At 41.7% G+C, this 21,804-nt stretch overlaps 1 protein-coding gene and 1 long non-coding RNA gene across 5 annotated transcripts in view; one reads left to right on the top strand and one right to left on the bottom strand.

Moving 5' to 3' along the window:
* Positions 1-220: 220 nt before the first annotated feature.
* On the bottom strand, positions 221-15,577 carry Golga7 (golgin A7). 2 transcript variants are annotated; one of them, XM_052751844.1, is made up of 6 exons: positions 15,465-15,577; positions 15,121-15,253; positions 11,043-11,195; positions 4,966-5,067; positions 3,726-3,788; positions 221-1,544 (listed from the first exon to the last, which is right to left on the bottom strand). In XM_052751844.1, exons 2-5 carry the CDS (start codon positions 15,229-15,231, stop codon positions 3,741-3,743), a joined length of 414 nt encoding a protein of 137 aa, XP_052607804.1. In that variant the 5' UTR covers positions 15,232-15,253; positions 15,465-15,577; the 3' UTR covers positions 221-1,544; positions 3,726-3,740. The 2 variants fall into 2 exon arrangements, with proteins under 2 accessions (XP_052607804.1, XP_052607805.1); XM_052751845.1 differs by lacking the exon at positions 15,465-15,577 and having other exon boundaries at positions 3,726-3,793; positions 15,121-15,431.
* A 128-nt stretch (positions 15,578-15,705) lies between these two features.
* LOC128118958 (uncharacterized) overlaps positions 15,706-21,804 on the top strand; it is a 100,914-nt gene continuing 94,815 nt past the window's right edge. For all 3 annotated transcript variants that reach the window (XR_008221396.1, XR_008221395.1, XR_008221397.1), the window contains exons 1-2: positions 15,706-20,181; positions 20,303-20,344. This is a non-coding gene — a long non-coding RNA (uncharacterized LOC128118958). The remainder of the gene's footprint in view (positions 20,182-20,302; positions 20,345-21,804) is intronic.

Raw genomic sequence — 21,804 nt, forward strand, 5'->3', positions numbered from 1 at the left:
GGTCCCCTGCTACCATCCTTGATGGTTTGTGTTTGATCCCCAGGGTCCACATGGCGGAAGAAGAGAACTGACTCTGACCTCCACATGCATGCCATGGCATGAGTGCACCCACATACAACACACACACACACACACTTAAAACACTTGGTTATATTGTATCAGTTATTCCAGCCTTGTTTTCCAAATACAATGCCACACTATTTACCTTTATCAAATCATATCAACTACAACACACAGAGTTTATTTAAGAAAAGTTTTACTAAGTGTTAGTATTTCAGCAAAGTTATTGCAACAAGTTTAAAAGGCAGACAGACTAGTATAGGCTTTAAAGGAACAAATGAGGTTTATACAATTAAATTATTACACATATCTATGGGTTTTACTGAATAACTACAAGGCCCAGAAAACAAATTAAATCTGAAAGATTAAATCCAGTATTAGCACCTACAATACCTCTAAAAGTTAAACTTTTAACTGCTTCATTCATTCTTTAGATTGCTTAACTTTCTCCCAAATACAGTGCTCTCAAACTCCTAAAAGAAAGGACATAAGAATTCCAATACTACGAGTATAGAGATAAAGAAGAGCAGGGAAAATTGACTTGAACTTGCAAGTTTAATGTGGAAGCCGAAACTTACTGAGTCAATCCAAAGATTTCTGTGCCCTGAATACTGTATGTGAGGAGGCTATGAATCAGAGTTCATGAGTAGGTTACAGATTAGCAACATACAGTATAATTCCTATCAACTTCTTCTCCTAAGTTATATTGTAACAAAACTAGAGTTAAATGTCACTTGTGTATTAGGACACTTGCTTATTACACACTTGGGGCAGAGCAGGGACAGGCATATCTGATGGCTGAGCATCTACTTATTGTGCTTACTTATTTGTGTAATGAACAAGCAACACACACAACATCTTCCCAACATTTCGAGGTAATGCACATTAACATAAATGCTTTCAAAGAAATAACCTGAATTGCATTAAATACTGCTTTAATAATAACTGCAATACTAAACAAATAACATATATTATTTTCTCAGGGAGCTTCGGTTTCTGAAATTAAACAGCAGAAATCAATCTTAAGATCGGAATCACGTCAAGACTGGCAGCTTTTGGAGATCTGGGTGGTGCATTAGCCAAAGCACAGGTGTGACACACCCTCAAAACCTGTCACCAATCTGGGGGAGTAACTGTGCTAAGACATGACTTGTTGAATTATAAAGCCACCTAGGGAACTGGCTGGAACCAATGATACTGGTGTCAGGTAAGAAAAAGACTTTGTCTTAGGCTGACCAACTGCCTATTGTTTAAATGGCTTTGAATTTTAAAAAGTGAAATGTTTCTTTGTATTTTCTTGGAAATGAATCAAAAGATTACAGAGTCCTACACAACTGGGAGACACGAAGTAGATGCTGAGTGACGAGAGGTCACTCCAGGTGTGGCACCGCGGCTCTGGCAGCAGATACAAGAGAATTACGCTCTGGAGAGGAGGTAGGGCCATCGGCCAGTGGATAGACGAAGGTCCCAGCTGGAGGCGGGATCTATAAGAGGTGAAAAGTAAATACTTTAGAAAGGAATGCTAAACATAACCTTGCAAAGCACCTTTTAGAAATGACATGAGCTGTGCTAATACCCAACTGTTTAGCAGAGTTGTGGTGATCAATCACTTAGAGTGTGCTGTCATGGAAGTGCTAACAAATGTCAACTACTTTCTCACTCACTAATTTATTTCATCTTTTTTAAACCTTTATTTTATGTGTACTGGTGTTTTGCCTACATGTATCTGTATACTAACGTGTGCAGTGCCAGGGAAGCCAGGAGAGGGCGTCAGATTCTTTGAACTGGAGTTCCAGTCACGGCCAGGGGGTGATTGGACTCGAGTCCTCTGAAAGAACAGCCAGCTCTCTTAACCACTGAACCATCTCTCCAACCCCTATTTCATCCTTAAATATAGACAATCTCAGAGAGAAAACATATGTATCTACTATAGGTAATACGATATTAGAAAACTGAAGGGCAAAATATCTTTTGCTTAAAGATCTTTTAAGTAAAGGCATCCCATGTTTGTGATTTCATGTTACACTATTAATTCCCATCTAATAATACTTGAAACTATAGACACCCTTGTAGACTTTAAGACAAATAGCTGAACTAAGTAAGCCATTCTTACAGTTCAATGTCCTTCTCTAACATCCTACCCCACACTGGATCCTGGAACTGAGGAGCACAAAGCTCTGAAAACTACACTGTATTGAACAAAAATATTTGCATCCATGCAACTATCTATAAGTTCCTAATGCAAATCTTTCCACTTCAAAATGTCACTGTTGCCTTAATATCGATACATCAGGCTCCGGGGTATAATTGCTCACAACTTTACACCACCTCAGAAAAACATCTTTCAAGTAGGAACGGCTACAAAATGAGTCATGACAAATGGGCTGTGCGAAGTCAATGCAGCTGCAACTGATACACTTATTCCAGCGGCACATCACAAAAACCACACAGAGAGCTCCTGGGGGTTCATCTGAGAAATATCAGATTGGAAACTGTACATGAGAAAATGTATGGACAAGTAATGCTATGTGTTCAAAACAAAGCCCTTTAAAAGAAAGAAAACATATGGCAGTCATTATTTAGACCTCTGGCTTTCAAAACTTTAGGTGACATACTGATTACAGCTAAAAGACTGCAGTTTTGGAATGCTGAGTGATTTATATAGGATTCAGGAAATGAACAGGAGACAAAATGGATTTTTTAAAAAGCTACTGAAAAAAAGAAAGGGGGATTAATATCAAGACACCCATGATCTGTCCTTTCTGTACGTTCCTGTGCTGCAAACACCGAGACGAAGCATGGTCTAGAATGAGCCTTTGTGGTTCATCAGCCTTGAGCTCATCCAACACTTGTTAGCTGTGTGACCGTGATCACTAGTCTATTTCTCTCAGTTTCCTCATTTGAAGTGGAGACTTGTGAGATTCAGAAATGCAGTTAACACAATACCCAGCAGAGCAGGAGCCCACAAATGGCATCTGCTAGTTTTATTGCCCTAGAAGATGTATGTGCTTTCTATGTTCTGTGTTATGCTGCCTGCTAATCAGGAGCAGACACCTGCGAAGCCCAGCAGAACTGTAATTGAAATGGATGGGCAGTGAAGTACCATTCTGTCCTTTAGAGAGCTGGACAAATACAAGGACAGGCTCAAGAATATCCAACTACAGGTTTTTATTACTGTAATTAATTTGTTCCTATTTATTGACGGGCATCACCCGGATATTCAGGAATACTAAAGAATGAAATTTATGTTGTACCCTCCAGGTAAAGTTTCTTCCAAAAAAGTTCTGAAGCCATATTTCCTCCTGAAATGTCCCTAGGTTTCCTTAAAGTCAAGGCATACAGGCAGGAGAATCTCTGAGCTGATTTCTATGTATGACACCCAACTCTGAGGAGGCTAGGACAGCCAAACAAACTCCTCTCTCAATGTCACAATAACAACCAGTCTAAGATAACAAAGGGGAAAATAAAAATGAAAGTCTATAACCAAATAAACTTTGAGTTACATACACATTTAAAATACAAAGTGAACCTGTGATTAGCTGAAGCATATACAATGAGTAGAATACCCTACATGATTTAGTCTGTTATTTGCCAAGCAGGGGAAAAAGTCATGCATAATTAAACATTTTTAAACTGCATATAAGCCATGTGGATTTCAGATTCACCTTTAATTCTATGGTTTATCTTCCACTGCTCACACCTCTGTCTTCATAGATGGTGATTTCAATCTAAACAGCATGGCCGTTAAGAAAACACACTAGACTGTAACACATGAAGAGGCAGACCACAGCGAGATGACGTGCAGTTTGGTTTATGCATTCTGTCTTGCTTATCTTTGAATTATTAAAATGTCTTCCTACTTCAGTTTAAACATGCTTTTTCTGCCTTGCAAAAAGTTAATTATCTGCTATGATTTGAGTATAGTTACTTTTAAAACACTAGTTTTAAAAATCTGCAAAGTTTTTTCTTTACATTTATTTATGCGTATGTTCTGTTTGCATGTATGTACACACACAAAGCATGTGCAGTGCCCATCATGAAGGTCAGAAGGTGTCTGATTCCCTAAACTGGAGTTACAGATGTAAGCTGCCACATGGGTGCTGGAAATCAAACCCAAGTCCTCTGCAAGAGCAGCCCGTGCTCCTAACCACTAAGCCATTTCTCCAGCCCCTGGAAAATATCTTTTTTTTTTGTAACCAGGAGATTCACAACTAAGAATTCATAGGAATTCAGGGGCTCAAAATGCCCTGAAATTATATGAAAACGTTTTCTTGGGAGAGAGTTCGTGACCCCTAAAAGAACCATTGCTGCTTAGTAAAATAAAACTCTGAAGTTATCACCTGCATGGTGTAGGATGATATGACTAGGTTAAAAACTATTTAGCCATTACTTCATTTATCAAGTAAATGAGGTTTTGCAATTTTATTTACCAAATCTACTTAGTGATTTCTCAAGGCCTATTGCCTCTAAAAATATGGATAGTATGTCAAAGGTGATAGAATTATACATCTGGCATCTGTAACAGACTTCAACTAGTCAGATGAACCTGTGGACTACAATTCATTTGGATGACAAATCCCACCACACATTTCAAAGGGGCTTCAGGCTCAGTTTCTGCAGCTGAGATATATTACTCTTACAAGCTTCATTATTACCATAAGATGCCCTCAGAAACAAGATAGTAACCAGAATACTAAACAATCCAGAGAGCTGTACAATGCAAAGTTCAGAGATGTGCTTTAAGAGAACATGTTGGCGAAGGAATGCTTATGGTATAGAATTCATATGAAAATTTCTGAATGCACATATAAGAAGGAGTAGAAATTAAATTCTTTCTGGCCAAGGGCAAACAGTATCATCACAATTTTCTTTTTATAGATATTTAGAACTGGACTAAAAAGATACAACTCGGAGTCCTCTCTCAATGGGGTCTGTTAGGAGGAGGCCTTGGGGAGCATATATCTTCTCATTCTGTTCTTGAATGTATTTGGAGACTTTCTTCAGGACCTGCCAAAAGGAAACACCATAGCTTTTTATAGATTTCATTTGAAGTGTTAGCTAGATCTCAAAATATTCAGACAGTGAGCTGGTTTTCAATGCAAGTCCCATTGACTTTTATAAGGCAGAACAGAGTCTGTTATCTGGCTCTTATCAGCTGCTCTCAAGACACAGTGTGTACAGTGTGCTGGACTCCAGTGCAGGGCAAATGTACACAAATACAGTGAGAACCAACCTCTAATCCGCTCACCCGTCCTGGACACAGGGCAGTTGTTTATACACACAGTTCTCCTTCTACTACTCAAAGTGCCATCAGTTAATGTGACCTCTTCTAATATGAAGGATCATTCTTGCTGCTTAAGAACTATTTTTTCTCCCTTTTGTGTGTTTTCAGCCATTTAAAGTAACGACTCTGCCACTAACAAAAGGGAGCTGTCCCAGTCCCAGGAAGTTTATTTCCTTTGTAAAGCACACAGACATGAGTGCTTGCGGGGCTTCTGACCACAGGTGTCTTGAATCATTCCTATGTTTGCATACACTGATACTCTGTAGCTTGCTCTTGTTTCCTAGACAGGAACTTCAAATTATAAATTTAGTATTAAGCTTGTAAAAGTCAAAACAAATGTAGACAAAACCCAGATAGGACACAAAAGAACTTTGAGAAACTGTCAGTTCTGAGAGTAAGAAAATACATCCTAATGGCTTTACCTAAAGTCAAGGAGCTACATGCTTTACTTTAGCTCAAAGTCATCAGCTCCCTTCTCTGGCTTTAGCATTCTAAGGACTGTGACTTGGTCTTTAAGCTCCCCTCACTTCCTTAGATTCACACGATGAGCCAACGAGGCTGCAGACTTGATCACAACACAGAGGAAAGCAATGCACGAAAGCAAAGCGGCGCTGGATGCCAAGCACTGACTAAGTGTCAGACGGACCGGGAGAAGGAACAAAGGAGGTAGATGTTTCAACGGAGACAGTCCAGTATAAACTCACTTAAAATGTAAAGCTCTACTGTGGCTCAACTAGTTTTCTTATTGAAGGAAAATATACAAATACATATATATGTGCTATTTAGATTCTATCTTTGGGGGTCATCTCAGGTTTATTCCCTTTTTAAAAACAGTGTGGATAGATATTCAAAGAGCAATCTATATGGTTCTTTATTTAGTAAATTTAAAACACTACTTCTAAAAATCCCCTTTTAAACCTAACTACCTGCAGCAACGTGTGCATCACTGTCTCGTTTTCAGCTCTGAAAGATGTGAGCTGTGCCTGGTCATTGTGGGCAAACCCTACAGGCATTATCTTCACAGTCTGTCAATCACTCTAAATTCATGGCTGGAAGGAAGCAGCCCGCAAATGAGTTCAACTCAGGACTTTCAATCATCTTTCCAATTTCCTTACCTCAACCACCAGAATGGGAAACCGGAAACCAAGTCTCCCTTAGCCCCAGTCCATTAATATTAGAGGGAACACAGAAGTGTGTGCATGGATGGTTTTTAAGAACGAATCCCTTGAGAGCAGCTTTCCTCCTTGGGCTCAGATGACTAGCAAGGAAGTAGCATTCATTCCTTTATTTCATTTAAGCATAATTTGTTGGGCAAAGTTTCTGTTTAATCTTTAGTACCATTCCTGGGCATCTGGCTATCAGTTCAGAAACAAAATGATTCATTCTCTCTCTCCCTCTCTTTCTCTCTCTAAAAATAAATTCCCAATCATCTTACACTATTTTGGAGAAGGCAATGCGAGTTGCTTTTGGACTCTTCATTCCTAGTAACAGTAAGCTGTTAATATGGGTAGCCGTCTCAAACTATACCTGATATTTCTGTCCCAAGAGACCTTAATATGACAGTTTATTCAGGCTTAAATTGATTTTCTATGCGTATGTGTACATACATGTGTGTCTGACCAGGGCACATGTGTGAAGGCTAAGAGCACAACTATGGGGATTCATTTCCCCCGTCACCCTGTAGAATCCAGGGCTCAAACTCAGGTCATCGGGCCCACACACAAGCTCCTCTATCCACTGAGCCACCCACCGGTTCTTATACTATAAACCAATGTCCAAACAAACCAAAATATGTAACAAAATTACTTTATTTCCAAACACTCAATACAACCTCAACTAGTGTAACGTTTACAAAATGAAACATGAACATGACCAAACCTCCAGAATAGACAACTGTTCTTCCTAAGAATGTGACACTTCAAATAGGCTGCTAGAAAGATAGCGAGCCAGGCCGAGTTGAGATCAGAATCTCAGTATTTTCAGAAATACTCAAGTGTTCTTCTAATTACAGCCCACAGGCAGAAGGGATGCTTTCTAGTGGGTAAACAAAGCCGACAGTGAGGAGAACCTTCTACAAGCTCAATTGTTCTCTAATCCTAATAGATAGCAACAATGGAGAAATAACACTAACGTCTTTATCTTCACGGAAAAATCAATAAATAGCATGTTATAAACAACAAAGTGCATAATTGTTCAAGCAAGTTTTAAAAGGATTATTGACAATTTCAGAAAAGTCAACCCATACAATAAAGTGTAAGCATTATATTTGGTTTACTGTTTGTAGACTAAGAAACTTCAGTGTTTAAAACACTGGAGAACTAAAGGACACAGTGGATGGGGAGACCTGCGTTCAGATCCCCAGAACTCATGCACAAGCGGGAAACAGAGGCACAAGCATCAGCAATACAAGCACACCTTGGCAGGAGACAGGAAGTTTGAGGGCCAGCTAGGCCGGAATGTGCAGCAGTGAACAGCACAATGAGAACCTTTCTCAATCAAACAGAGGGAAGACAAGCCTGTACCTGAGGTTGCTCTCTGATCTCCACAGGAGCCCTGGCATATGCATGTGTGCACATACAACACATAAATGCATAAAAATATTTTTTTGAAAATCTACTTCAAGAAAATGTTTATTAACATTTATTGTATGTGAGGCAACAGATTAATTACAAGATCTACTTTATAGTTGAGAGAACTCCAAGAAAATGAATGTGTCGAAATCGTGTAGCTAGAATGACTTGTCTAGTCCCAATTATTAATTTCCTCCTCCAACTGTCACTCCAAAGGTTGTACTTCTCCCACGGATAGCAGAAACTCACTTCTCCAAGAGTACCCCCTGGACGACCATGTTTTTATTGAAGGAAATTCAATGTTCCCTCCTTTCCTAAAGTTAGCTCCTGTGGATCCTGGTTCTGTTATCAACTCGTCCTTCGGAACCAGTCACTTCCTTCTCCCCATACTGCCCTGTTCCTAATCCAAGCACTCTCAGCTTCGAGTTCTGTGAACTCCTAACTTGTTTGTTCATTCTCACTCTTGGGCTCTTCTCCCACAGACCTGAAGACTACTTAGAATCAGTGTTGCCCTATCTGTCTTCTGTATAAAATCTGAGTAGTTCCTGCTACACTAGAGATAAAATCTATACTTCTTCCCAGGATACAACTCCTGTTTTTCTCATCAAGTTCATCCTTAGCCACTCTTTCTCTTCCTCATCTTGAGCCACAGCATCTTCTTTTGGTTTCTAGAACCCATCAAATTCACAATGATTCTGCATACTCCCTTCTGTCTGAGTGGCATGAGGTTTTCTATCCTGTGTCAGCACCTCCGATCACATACAACCTTAAGCAGGTCCCCCTTGATATTTCCTATCTGAGGCCAGTTTGCTTCCTTCACAGCACTTATTACAACTACACTTTCGTAGGTTTTACTTCTCTCCTGTTGTTATCTCTTGCTAGCATTAGCTTAGAAACCCCACAAGGTCAGCAACCATGTTTGTTTGCCTTGTACAGCTTTGTCCCTGGCTTCTTGCAAGTTTTTTAATATTCTTTTCTTTTTTTTTGGTATGAGTACTCTGTCTGCATGTATGCCTGCAGGCCAGAAGAGGGCATCAGATCCCATTATAGATGGTTGTGAGTTACCATGTGGCTGCTGGGAATTGAACTCTGGACCTCTGGAAGAGCAGCTAGTGCTCTTAACCGCTGAGCCATCTCTTCAGCTCCTGCAAGCTTTTGAATACATACTTCTTGAATGAGAAAAATCCCCTGACCAGCAGGGCGGTGGTAGCACATGCCTTTAATCCCAGCACTTGGGAGGCAGAGCCAGGCGGATCTCTGTGAGTTCAAGGCCAGCCTGGTCTACAGAGAGAGATCCAGAAAAGGCACAAAGCTACACAGAGAAACCCTGGCTCGAAATGCACCCCCCCCAAAAAAAAAAGTAAAAAATTCCCCTGACCCTTCACTCATCAAACAGACCATTAAAAAAGTAAAAAAGAGGCCCGAAGACTAAACACAGACAGAGAATCTGATTTTGAAAATGACACAGGAATGCATTTGTGGCTCCTTCAGTTAGCTAAGCGCACGCTTTTCCTAAGATAGAATGCCGATCCAGGTGAAGAGGGCACATGTGAGGACGCTCTGAAGAATGAAGCAGCACTTCCGGCAGCGGCCCCACACGTTTTACTTTACCTTTTTGAGAAATAATCTCATGAAGCCTAAGCTGGCTTTTAACTCACGAGGTAACAGAGGTTGGGCTTGCCTTTCTGATCCCAATTGCTGAGATTACTGTCACATGCTACCCTGACTCACTGTCTTTCAGTGACACTAGAGAGCAAACCAGGGGCTTTACACATGCTAGGCAGTGTTCTGCTACTGAGCCATCCAGTCTCCAACAGATCCAACATTCCATCTGCAAGTCCTTCTGCTCTCCCTTACAGGAATGTAAGATCATCACAGGGACATTTCTTTTAGGTGGTCTGTATTGTGGACAACCTTACAGGATTTCATTCTGTAAACACTGTAAGAATTTACAGGTTATGTTTGGAGTTTACTGTGGTAACATAGTCATTTATTTAACGCACATTCAAAGAGTACCCAATATAGTCAAAACGTAGTTTAGGCATTAAAATGAGTAACAAAATGGTTAAGGCATACCTGTAGTTGAAGAGGAAAGATGATGGGGACACATATCCCTATGTGCCACAGCGTTGCATCACAAGTGCCAGAAAATGGACAAAATCATGTCCAATGTTATCAGGACACAAGAGAGAATTAATCTGATTATAAGAGTGAAGTAAAGTTGGACAGGAACAGGAAATAGGACTGGTTGTAGCTGGAAATGGAAAGAACAGGCACTGGGTGAAGAGCACCACAGAACTAGTGTTTGACTGAAAACTAACCAAGTCTGGCTGTTGAAACAAGTGAAGGAAGCGTGTGGGAGACAGAGCTAGGAAGGCACCTGACACCTTCAGGAGGATCTTGCTGATTGAGCCATAACCAGGGAAAGAAGGCAGGCCACTGTCTTAGGAGTGGCAGGGGAACTAAGGCTGTGTTTATAAAGACAGTGAAAGGCAGGCCGGAAAAGCAAAGACCACAGAGAAACGAGTTAGGAGAATACTAGCCTAAGAATGAGATGGAAGGGCATCCATAGAGAAGATGGCAGAGAACAGCATGACACCTCAACAAACGGGAAAACAGAAAACCCTGCAGCTCTTTACAGATGACTGTTTTCCCTCTTCATTTCTCATACCTAAAGACAGGCTAAATAGACAGGATACCCCTGAACAGAACAGGGAGGTGGGACACTTGTACTCTGGGCATCTTAGGTTGGCACCAGCAACCCTAGGTCTGGTGGGCAGCTGAAAGAGGAGAACTCAAGTTGGAGGATAAGAGTGAAGATGAAATTTTGTAAAACAAAGTACAAAGATTCCCTCAAAAAACCGGAGATAATGAAGACATACAGATTTTCTACATTCACTTTACATGGGGAGTCTGACCACTGACCTGTTACTCAGCAGACATACAATACACATTTCGACCTGTTCTGAAACACTTGGGACTTATTCCCATGTGCTCTGGACATAGGAGCAGTAACAAAATCTGAATTATTATTATACATACTTCTAAAGTTTAAAGCAGCTGTTACTATATAAAAACTTTTCTTCTTTCATGATTTTTAGAGTTCCTGAACACAAATGTAGCCATACCTTCTCATAATGAGTTTCCATGCATAAGAAGATGGTATATGCTGTTAAACAAGCCAAGCAGCCTTCAAGATATGACTGGCCTCCAAGTTTCTCTGCTTCTGCGTAAAGGTTATTTAGAGTTCGAACTGTTTCTTCAAACTGCTGTCTATCAATCTGTAGGAAGGAAAGAATTTAAGTTTTAGAAATAAAGATGGTCAACTTGTTGTTTGCTACCACAATTCCACCTTATTGTTTTGACAATATTCTGAATTTAAAAGACAAGAAATAGATCAGGCATGGAAGCATACACTGTGGTTCCAGCATATGGGATGCCAAGGCAGGAGGATCGGTAGTGCAAGGTCATTCTTGGCTGTGGTGATCTGAACAAGAATGGCCCCCATACCTTCATGTTTGAATTCTTGATCCCCAGTTGTGGAATTGTTTGCTAAGAATTAGAAGGTGTGGCCTTGTTGAAAGAGGTGTGTTACTGGGGGGTGGGCTTTGAGGTTTCAAAAGACTCTTGCCATTCCAGTTAGCTCTTTCTCTGACTCCAATTTGCAGATCAGATGTAAGCTCTCAGTTATTGCCCCAATGCCATGCCTGCCTGCCTGCTGCCATGCCCCCTACCATGATGGTCATGGAGTCCACTTACCCTCTGAAACTGTAAACAAGCCCCTAATTAAAAAAACAAACCCCCAAAGATAAGGCAAATAACTTTTTTTGTGATTAAATCTGGACCCATGTTACTAATATAACTGCTTGGAGTTTAACTATCCATCTTATGGGATACTGGAAATCTTGAAAGTTCAAAATGCTACTTCTCTGTACTGAAATTCTAAAGATACTCTTTCTAGTCATATATGTTTGTATTTTGAGTACCTATAATGCTATGGTCAGTCTTTATATACACACACCCTTAATTGTAGGGGCACATAAGAGGTTCCTTTTATCTTGGAAGAGTATTTATTTATTTTTTTCAAAACAGAGTCTCACTCTGTAGCCCAGGATGGCCTCATACTTGTGATTTCCCTCCCTTGCCCTTCCAAATGCTGGGGTTTAAGGTGTGCACCATCACTTCCAATTGAGAGTATGCTTAAAACAAGCATCTAAATACTGAATTTAGGGCAAGAGTATTTTAAGTAGAGTGTCCAAATGGTAAGTTCTATGTTGTTTTCTCAGGCTCTTCTTTTGAAGCAATTATTTTGTTTCTAGATCTTTATGCTATGAGAAGGGCAGAATTCTCAAACTGACACAACGCTTCACATTTAGCCATTTCTAACTTCTATTTAGTGACATCGTTACCCTACGTTCACACTAATACAATTGTCATTTGTCTCCCAGTGATACTTTAGTTAAGAACAGGCTGTGTATGTCCAGAGGATTGTATCACTAGTTCCATGGCATATATACAACATATGATGCTCAGAGGAGGCAACTGCCTCACAACCCACTTCTCAGATCACGTTCCTGTCGTTAAGTGGCAGAGGACAGTCCTGCTACCTCCATCCTGTTTGTCACTCTAGATTCAAAGTCATTATATAGCTAAAGACAAGATGACTTTCATGTCCTGATCCTTGTATCTTCTCCATCTGGCTAGGATTAAAGGCAAACACCATCACACCCAATTTTATGTGGAGCAGGGGACAGAACCCAGGGCTCCTGCACATTAGTCAACTACTCTAAAAACTGAGTTCTCTCCAGCCCTAATAATTTATTTTTATTTTCTTCTAACAATGTTTTTGTAGACTTCAAATTTCTATATTTTATCTTAGAATTTTAAATGCCTACTCACTAGTAGAGCATTTCAATGGACACTATCATTCTGACCCAGGGTCTCAAACATGCTAGGCAAACACCCTATCATCGAGCCACATATCCAATCCAGATAAATCATTCTGAAAGTCGATAGTATTGTATGATCCAGTCCTTGAGCTCTTAAGTCTTAGGTCAGAAGCAGTTGTAATCATTGTACTTAGGTATCAAAGCATCACATTCTACCAGGTGGAGGAAGCACATTCGTTAACTGAACAATTGATCTGCCACTCAAACATCATGCACTCATTGTTCACTGTAATGTAATGTAAGACATTTGTGTATTGGTTTTTTTCTCTATGAAGCTGCACAGTGTGACAGTCGCACAGAATGAAATCAGGCCTACTGGCAGAGTGATCAGTAGTATTTCTAGGTTAGTAGAGAAGTAAACCTTTCCCATCACACAAAGTAAGGAAATCTTAAACTTATAATCAATATATACACATAAAGCTTTTCCAAGCGGTTTAAGGTATAAACTAGTCAAGTTAAAGAAGTACCATTTTTGGATGCCAGAATTTAGCAACATCAATCTCTTGTAACAATATGTAGGATAATGTGACTACATCTTGTTATTTAAATTTAAGATTATCAAAGAACAGTTCTACCATACATAAAGACTAGTGCCTAACTTGGCATGTATGTCTCTGGCTCAGTAAAGAGAAGTCTGACTTTTAAACCAGTCAACAAAGGCATCTAAATGGCATTTCACAAACAAGTAAATCAAAATCACACTATCCTTTCCCTCCTTACTCTCTTTGAGACAGTCTTCCTATGCAGTCCATACTGGTCTATAACTCAGAATCCTGCCTCTGGCACCCCGGTGATCATGGCCATACCCTATTTATACAGTATCTTTTCAAACCTTGCTTGATCTTTAATTCATAGTTTTAAAGAAAAAAAAAAAAAGGCAACTGGGCCACTAACTTGCCTATGGTCATAAATTAAACTTAAGGAAAAGATAAGGAATCGATGTTTCCCAACACTAATAATCAGACAATCCTGGGGATTGAACCAGAGCCTCACACAAGCTAGATAAATGGTCTACCACTGAACTATGTCATCAGGACCCCCATTCTTTTCAAGCTACTTTGGAACAGGGTACCTTCAAGCTGCCCAGGCTGGTCTTGAACTTGCAATCTTCCTGCCTTAGCCTCCCTAGTAGCTGGGATTATAGGCCTGACTATTCAGTGCTGGAGACAGAACCCTGGGCCCTCAACCTGCTACGAACAGGCTCTAGCACTGAGCTACACACCCAGCCTACAAACCGACGTACTGATTTTAAATGGCTAGGACACATTTCTCTAGTACACACTCATCTCCACCCACCTAGTCCACGACCAGCATTTCTTAGCCTCACACCCACACCATGCTTAATGACCTCTAAGTTCCTCATCCTCCTAGCTCGGTTTTCAGAAACTGACTTCTGAACAGGAAACAGAACGTGAGTAATACGGCTGAAGAACGAGAGAATCACACTGGGTAGACACAGGAACACACAGGCATTAACTCATGCTCACTGCACTAACTTTTACAGTAGGATACAATTTGGTGTTGTTAAATCTGAAGGCATGGTTAACAAATCCATCTTTGTTTAGAAGGTTACCCAAAGGCCCTATATATACCCTGATGACAGTTTTGATAAGCAAGGCAAATGGGAAGCTCCCAGTGTCCCAGTGACTACGATAGGGAGTGAAGAGTTCACTACAAGTTCCTTAGTCGTTCCTGCCCAGGCCCATGTACGTTTTTCAGGTTCCAAGAAGGCCTGTCTGGCCTACCAGGCACATCACTAATAAACCCTTTCGGCTGAACAGGATGATCAGCACAGTGACCACAAACATCAGTCATGAGAATGATGACGTTTTCTTTTGCGTGGAAAGGCAGTAGGATATAGGTTACCACAGGCCGTAATGAGGTGGCCTGGAGTCCTAGGAATCAGCGCCTCATCAAGGTGTCAATCACCGTGTGTGTGTGTGTGTGTGTGTGTGTGTGTGTGTGTGTGTGTGTGTGTGTGTGTGTGTGTGTGTGTATCCTGTTAAGGCCACTCCTGGGTAGACTGACGGCAGCGTGCATCTTAAAGTTCTGTAAGATCTCTGTACTCTGAGCATTGGCCTTAGTAGTCCTTCTCCAAGTCCTAGACCTTACCTTCTTCGTACATCTTCTGCTGTCAATCTGGAGGTCTACTGCTCTCCAGAACCATGAGACAGCGGGTGGGATGGTGGACCTACACTCCCTCCCGCCCCAGGGACGCTCCCTCCCCAGCGCAGATGCAGGGAGCCAGGCTGCGTACCCTGTTCTCCAGCTCCGCGGGGAACTTGGTCTGGAACTGGCAGCGCGTGCCACTGCTGTAGTCTCGCTGAATGAACACCTTCCCGGACACCGGCGCCTGCTGCGGCCTCATGGCGAGGACACGACCCGCCGCTCTGCGAGTTCGGGGAAGACACGGGTCAGACTCCCGGCCTGGAGCCGGCTCTCCGGCCCGCCAGCCCTCCCGAGCCACCCACCGCCCAAAGGTGCCCAAGGCCTCCCCCTCGCCGTTCCCCTTCACTCATGGCTGTAGCTGAGGGCCTCCAGCTACCCAAGCCCAGGACCCGCGCCCCCCCCTCATCCTGGTTCGGCCCTGGAAACACAAACCCGCCTCCTCGGCCCTCCAGCAGCTGTCGCACCACCTTCGGCGTCACTTACGCCCGGTCGCAAAAAGCCTGGCCGCTCCTAAGCTCATTCTGCGCCACACGTTTACGCCCCGCCCCTCCGGCCGTAAAGCGACCCGTTTGCAGCTGCGCACTGCGATGAGGTGCGCGGTGGCTGGGAGAGGGTTCTCCTTCTGTAGGCGGCGGAAGCCGTTCCGGGCGGAAGAAGGTGGAGTTGCTGATCCGCGTTTCCGGGAGTTCGGGGGAAAGATGCCGAGGTTTGAGCCGCAGGATTCCCTGTTAGTTGTGGTGAGGTAGTTTCTGGTCACAGGAGTATTTTCCTTCTTTCATTTGTGCTACATCACGGTCTTCAGACCAAAACCACAGCAAAACAGCCGTCGCTCTCCAAATCCCTCAGACACAAACTGTTCACCTCTGTTTACAACTACATGCAGACCAGCGGGGATGCGTTTGCTCCTGGGTACACTCCTGAGCGCGAGGGAGGAGTGTCTGGTCTGCATTCTCGCTCATCCCTCCAACTCATCCCAGAGACCTGCTCACACGAGCTACGCCCGCTTAGGCGGCCAGACTGGACCTACAGTTCTCTCATTGGTCCCCACTTTACTGACCATATCTTTGCAAGACAGCCAGAAAACCCCCTATCCGCTTGTAGTGTTTTCTTTCTTCCTTTTTTTTTTTTTCTAATACAACTTTTAGTATCACTGTCTGATAGTTGATTTCTCTTATCTGTTTTAAAAAATAGCATGGTGGCTAACGCTTTTAATCCCGGCACCAGAGGCGGGACAGAGGCTGGTGGATCTCTGAATTCAAGGCCACCCTAGTTTAAATAGATAGTTCCAGGCTAGCCAGGGCAACATAGTGAGACCCTGTCTCAAAAATGAATAGCTTTGTCCTTATAAAGGGTGTACAGTAAACTACTATTTAAAGTGGACACAATTTACTATCACGTTTGCACCCTTAAACCATCAGTACAATCAAGATGGAAACGCCACTTCAAAAAAGTTCCTTATTCTTTATAATCCTCCTTTTCTGTCACTCACCAGACCCCTCTGCCCAGACACCTTTCTGTTACTAGAAATTAGTTTGCATTTCCTTAACTTTTATTTAAATTGAATCATAGTTTTTGGTCTGGTTCTTCTATAGATTATTTTGAGATTCCTCTGTTGTGTTATACATAATTTCCTTTGTTTGACTTTCCCAGTTTGTTCATTCACTTATTGGTAGACTTATGGAACATTCCAGTTTTGGAGTAATGCAAATAAAGCTGCTATAGGCATTAACTTACAAGTCTTTGTATGCTTGTATTTTTTTTTAAGAGATTGACATTTAGTTTTTATTTCTGTCAGTGAATCTAGTAAAGGCATTTCTTTTTTTTTTTAAATTTTATAAACATTATTAAACAGCTTGTAAATAAATTAAAAATCACACACCAAAGTTAACCAGACCCCAAATCTGTACAACTCAATGAACCTTATACAATTAGAATAAACACTCAAGAGGCTGGAGATACGGCTCAGTGTTTAGGAGTACTGGCTGTTCTTCCAGAGGCCCTGAGCTCAATTCCCAGCAACCTCACGGTGGCTCACAACCATCTGTAATGAGATCTGGTGCTCTCTTCTGGCCTGCAGGCATACACGCAGACAGAGCACCTTTATACATAATAAATAAATAGATCTTAAAAAAAAAAAAAGAATAGGCATTCAGAACAGAAGCTGTGGAGCTTCACATTAAATCTTACACTTTCAGTACCTAATGTATTTTAATGCACTTATCAACCACCCAGCAACAACAACAAAAACAAAAAGTCCTTGACAGAATTAGAATAGATTTTTTTCATTGTATCTGGATTTGGTTTTCAAAAATACTTCAGTTAAATCAACTGATGCTGTAATTGGAAACTATCAGACTTACTTGAGAAGGCATTAGTTAATTTTTCTGCTGCCCTTACCCTGTCTTCTGCCCTGGCCCACGGGCTTCATATGGGGGCGGGGGAACAGGAATACAAACAGGGCAATAAGAAAATGAATGAAGCCATTGGCATTTAGCATACAAGAGCAAAACAGCATTAGGAGAGAAGTGATTTCAATATGCTGCTACTTCTGTCTTGCTAATGCAACACAAGACCCCTTTCTTCATAATTTTTTACTGAAAAAAGTTTCACACAATATATTCTGACCATGGTTTCCCTTCCCCTGAATCCTCTCAGATCCTTCCCACTTACTCACCCATCTGACACCCAGTCCTTTCTCTTATGAGAAAGCAAACAGAAAACCCAAACAAATCAGAATTAACAAGAAACATACACACAAACAAACCCCACAAAACCACAAAAAATCAGAAACCACAACATACAAGCAAAAGACCAGTAAGACAAAAACAAAACAAAAAACCCCAAACAAAACAATATGATACAAAAGGTCTATAAAAATGCCATTGAGTTGGTTTTAGTGTTGCCCATCTACACCGGGCATGGGGCCTGCCCTTCAGTGAAGTTAATATACCCAATGGAACTCCATTGGAGAAAACGGCTTTTTCCTTTGCTAGAGAATGTCAGTTGCAGAGAGTTTCTTGGTTAGGGCTGAGAGCTCATGTCTGCTTCCCCCTCTCAGTGCTGGGACCCCCATCTGTTTTGAACCTGTGCAGGCCCTGTTCATGTTGCCACAATCTATGTGAGTTCATGTGTGCATCAGTCCTTTTGTATCTGGAAGACACTTAGTGTCATTCATCCCATTTCACAATCTTTACGTTCCCTCTTCCACATACTCCCTGATCTCTGAGCGGAAGGGTTTGATGAAGACATCCCATTTAGGACTGAGTGTTCCGAAGTGTCTCACTGCCTGCGCATTGGCCAGTGTGGTTCTCTGTGTTAGTTCTCCGATGATGGCTGAGCAAGGCACTGATCTATGGGTAGGGCAGAAGGTCATTAGGAGTCATATTGCTACATTTCTTTAGCAGAACAATAATACTTGGTTTTCTCCTGTCTAGCTAGTCTCAGGTTCTTAGCCATAGGCATTGTGGTATGGGCCTTAAGTTCAATCAGAGAGTGGTTTGTTACCCCTAAAACATTTATGCCACTATTATACCACAATATATCATGGGAGCAGGGCACCACTGTAGATTTCAGGGTTTGCGGCTAGGTTGGTGGTTGCCTTTGTACTCTGGTAGTGTGCAGGGTACATTTCAGTACTAGGAACACTAGTCAATGGGGTAAAGGCACCAGCTCGACTTCTCTGTGTTCAATGACGTATGTAAATGTTGTCTTCAGCAATAGGAACTTATCATCAATTTGTGGAGAGCAACAAATAGCCTTGGAAATAGCCTGAGATGTTTGGAGGTTTCCATGGGGTCTCGTTGGCTAACAACTCAACTATATGTAACCCATATTTTACTTGGTGGGAAAAGATGTCTAGTTGGGGCCTTGTCTTCCCCATTATTTGGTGACTGTTTAAATCTCTTATATATGTATATAGTTTAGGAAGCTTCTATAGTAGTAGGTATCTATATGACCCCTCAAATGGCCCTCAAGTGTTAGTTGTCCCTCTCCATATTCCTTCTCTTACCCCTTTTACCCATCCTACTCTTCATTTAATCCTCCCACTCCAGCATTTCCCATGTCTCTCCATAAGTATATATGTTGTGGGATATTTGTACACTGTGTGACGATGTATTTGCTGTGATTGGTGTACTAAAAAGCTAAATGACCAATAGCTAAGCGAGAGATATAGGCAGGGTTTCTGGAGAAAGAAAGGAAGAGGAGATGAATCCAGGCACACGAGAGATGCCAGGAGACAGGGAAGAAGCAGAATGGGCAGTATGTGACAGAATGTAGATTAATAGAAATGGGTTAATTTATGTTATAAGAGCTAGTTCAAAGCAAGCCTAAGCTAAGGCCAAGCTTTTATAATTAATAATACAACTCTGTGTTGTTATTTGGGAGCTGGCTGGTGGGGCAGAGAAAGACTTATTACAATATATTCTATTTTCTCTTCCTTGAGGGATCTTCCCTCTCCTCTAGTCCCTTACTTGACACCTAACCTCTGTGGTTATATGGGTTATAGCACACCTATCAAATGCTTAAAAGCTACAGTATGAATGTATGTTTTATTTTACTTTATTGAGGCAGGGTCTCATGTAGCCCAGGCAAGCCTCCAGCCTCCATCTCTGCCTTCCAAGTGTTAAGATTACAGGTGCATATCATGCTCTGCTGGATGTGTTTGTTTTAAGATTTAGTTTTATTATTTTAAATTATGTGTATCAGTATGTATGATTATGGCTAGAGGTGTATGTAATCCTTCTGCATCTGGACTTACAGGTGGCAGTTAGTCACCTGATGTGGGTACTGGGAATTGAAATTGGATGCTCTGCAAGATCAGTCTCCAGACTAGTTTTATGTTAACTTGACACAAGGTAGAGTTCTCTGAAAGGAGGGAATCTCAACTGAGAGACTGCCTCCGTAAGACCCTGCTGTAGGGCATTTTCTTACTTAATGATTGATGGGGGAGGGCCTAGCCCATTGTGAGTGGTGCTATCCTGGGCCAGTGGGCGTGGCTTCTATAAGGAATCAGGCTGAGCAAGCCATGAGGAGCAAGCCAGTAAGCAGCACCCCTCCATGGCCTCTGCATCAGCTCCTGTCTCCAGCTTCCTGCCCTGTTTGAGTTCCTGTCCTGACTTCCTTCAATGATTGATTACAACATGGAAGGGTAAGCCAAATAAACCCTTTCCTCCCCAACTTGCTCTTTGGTCACCATGTTTCAACACAGCAATAGTAATCTTAATTAAGACAAGCAGTGTGCACTTATTAGCTCTGAACTGTCTCTCCAGTTGCTCCCCTCTGAAGATTGGAGGAATGTTTATTAACGTTTGGTGAGTATACATATTAATAGATTTCTTCTATCATGGCATTTCATGCTTGCTTGTCATCATGCTTTGGTCTTGTTGTTCCCCTCCCCCACTCTCCTCCTGTGTGCTCCTCTCCTCTCTAGCCCGTTTCCTCTGTTTCTGCAGTTAGCCCCTTCTCGGCCTCCCAGTACATGTATTGCTTTGGCTTATTTCCCACCTCCCTTAAGATCTCCCTTCTAGTTTCATGACCTACAAACATACATATTTCTCTTTGGTGAATGTTCATGAGTAGACGGCTAGGTTGTGGTGAATATAGGTTTAACTTTTTGTGAAACTACTCAGCTGTTTTCCAATTTTACGTTCCTACCAGTCATGTCTGAGATTTCCAGTTGCTCTTCATCTTTGCCAAAAATTGTGTTTTTGATTTTCATTTTTCCATGCATAATGATTTTGAGCATTGTGACATGTACTTATTTATCTGTCATACTCCTTCTGTGGTGATGGGACTGTTGTGACTGTTCCATTGTTTGGTGTGTGTTTGGATAGTAGTCAGTGTTCTATCAGTGTACTGAAATATGTGACACAGGCTTATGCAGTAAAGAGATACTTATTTTAGTCATGATTCTGGAAGGTCAAGTCCAAGATCGGGTGGCTTCATTGGTTTAGCCCTCTGTCATAGATGGCATGTTTTAAGGGAATATATCTTAACCTGGAAAGCAAATGAAGAGGATGGGTGAGGTCCTACAGTCCGCTTTTAGGGCACATCTCCTGTGATCCAAGAACCTCCCATAGGGGCCCATAGCACTTCTCAATATCTTGAGTACAAAATCTTTACATATAAATTTCTCAAGGACACAACTCATACTAAAACCATAGCAGTTTGTTTTTCTGTTATTGAATTTGGGAATTTGTGTATTTTGAATAAGACATGATTTGCAGACATTTTTCCCCTAGACTGTGGACTGTCCTTTTCCTTCCTTAGACTGTGTATAGACTTGAGAAAATAGTGTGTGTATGTCTTGAGGAGGACATTATTCTGCCTACCACAAGAATGGATTGAAGCTCTCTAGTCTAGTATGGTTGCAGCTTCATTTGGTTATGTGGTTTGTATTGGAGGGGGTCACAGCTGGTTTCCACAGCTGGGCTCCAATGCTCAGCTCTCCCATCTCCTTTGTCTCTCAGGAGAAGAACTTACTGTGTATTATCTTGACTATAATTTTTCTCTGTCCCTGAGCTTCTGTGTTGTGGCTTCTAATGTGCCATCTTACCCACAAGTATTGAATAAGCTCTGTTTCTTATGAGACAGGGTCCCCTGTATCCCAGAGTCTGGCCTCAACTCATTATGTAGCTAAGGATGACCTTGGACTTTTGATCTTCCTGCCTACTCCCAAGTGCTGGGATTACAGGTGTAGGCTACTGTGCCAGGTTTATGTGGTGCTGGGAACTGAACCCAGGGCTTTGTGTTTGCTAAACAAGCATTCAAA

Source organism: Peromyscus californicus, unplaced genomic scaffold, assembly GCF_007827085.1.
Source record: "Peromyscus californicus insignis strain IS unplaced genomic scaffold, ASM782708v3 Scaffold_23__1_contigs__length_62951481, whole genome shotgun sequence".
Taxonomy (NCBI): Eukaryota; Metazoa; Chordata; class Mammalia; order Rodentia; family Cricetidae; genus Peromyscus; species Peromyscus californicus.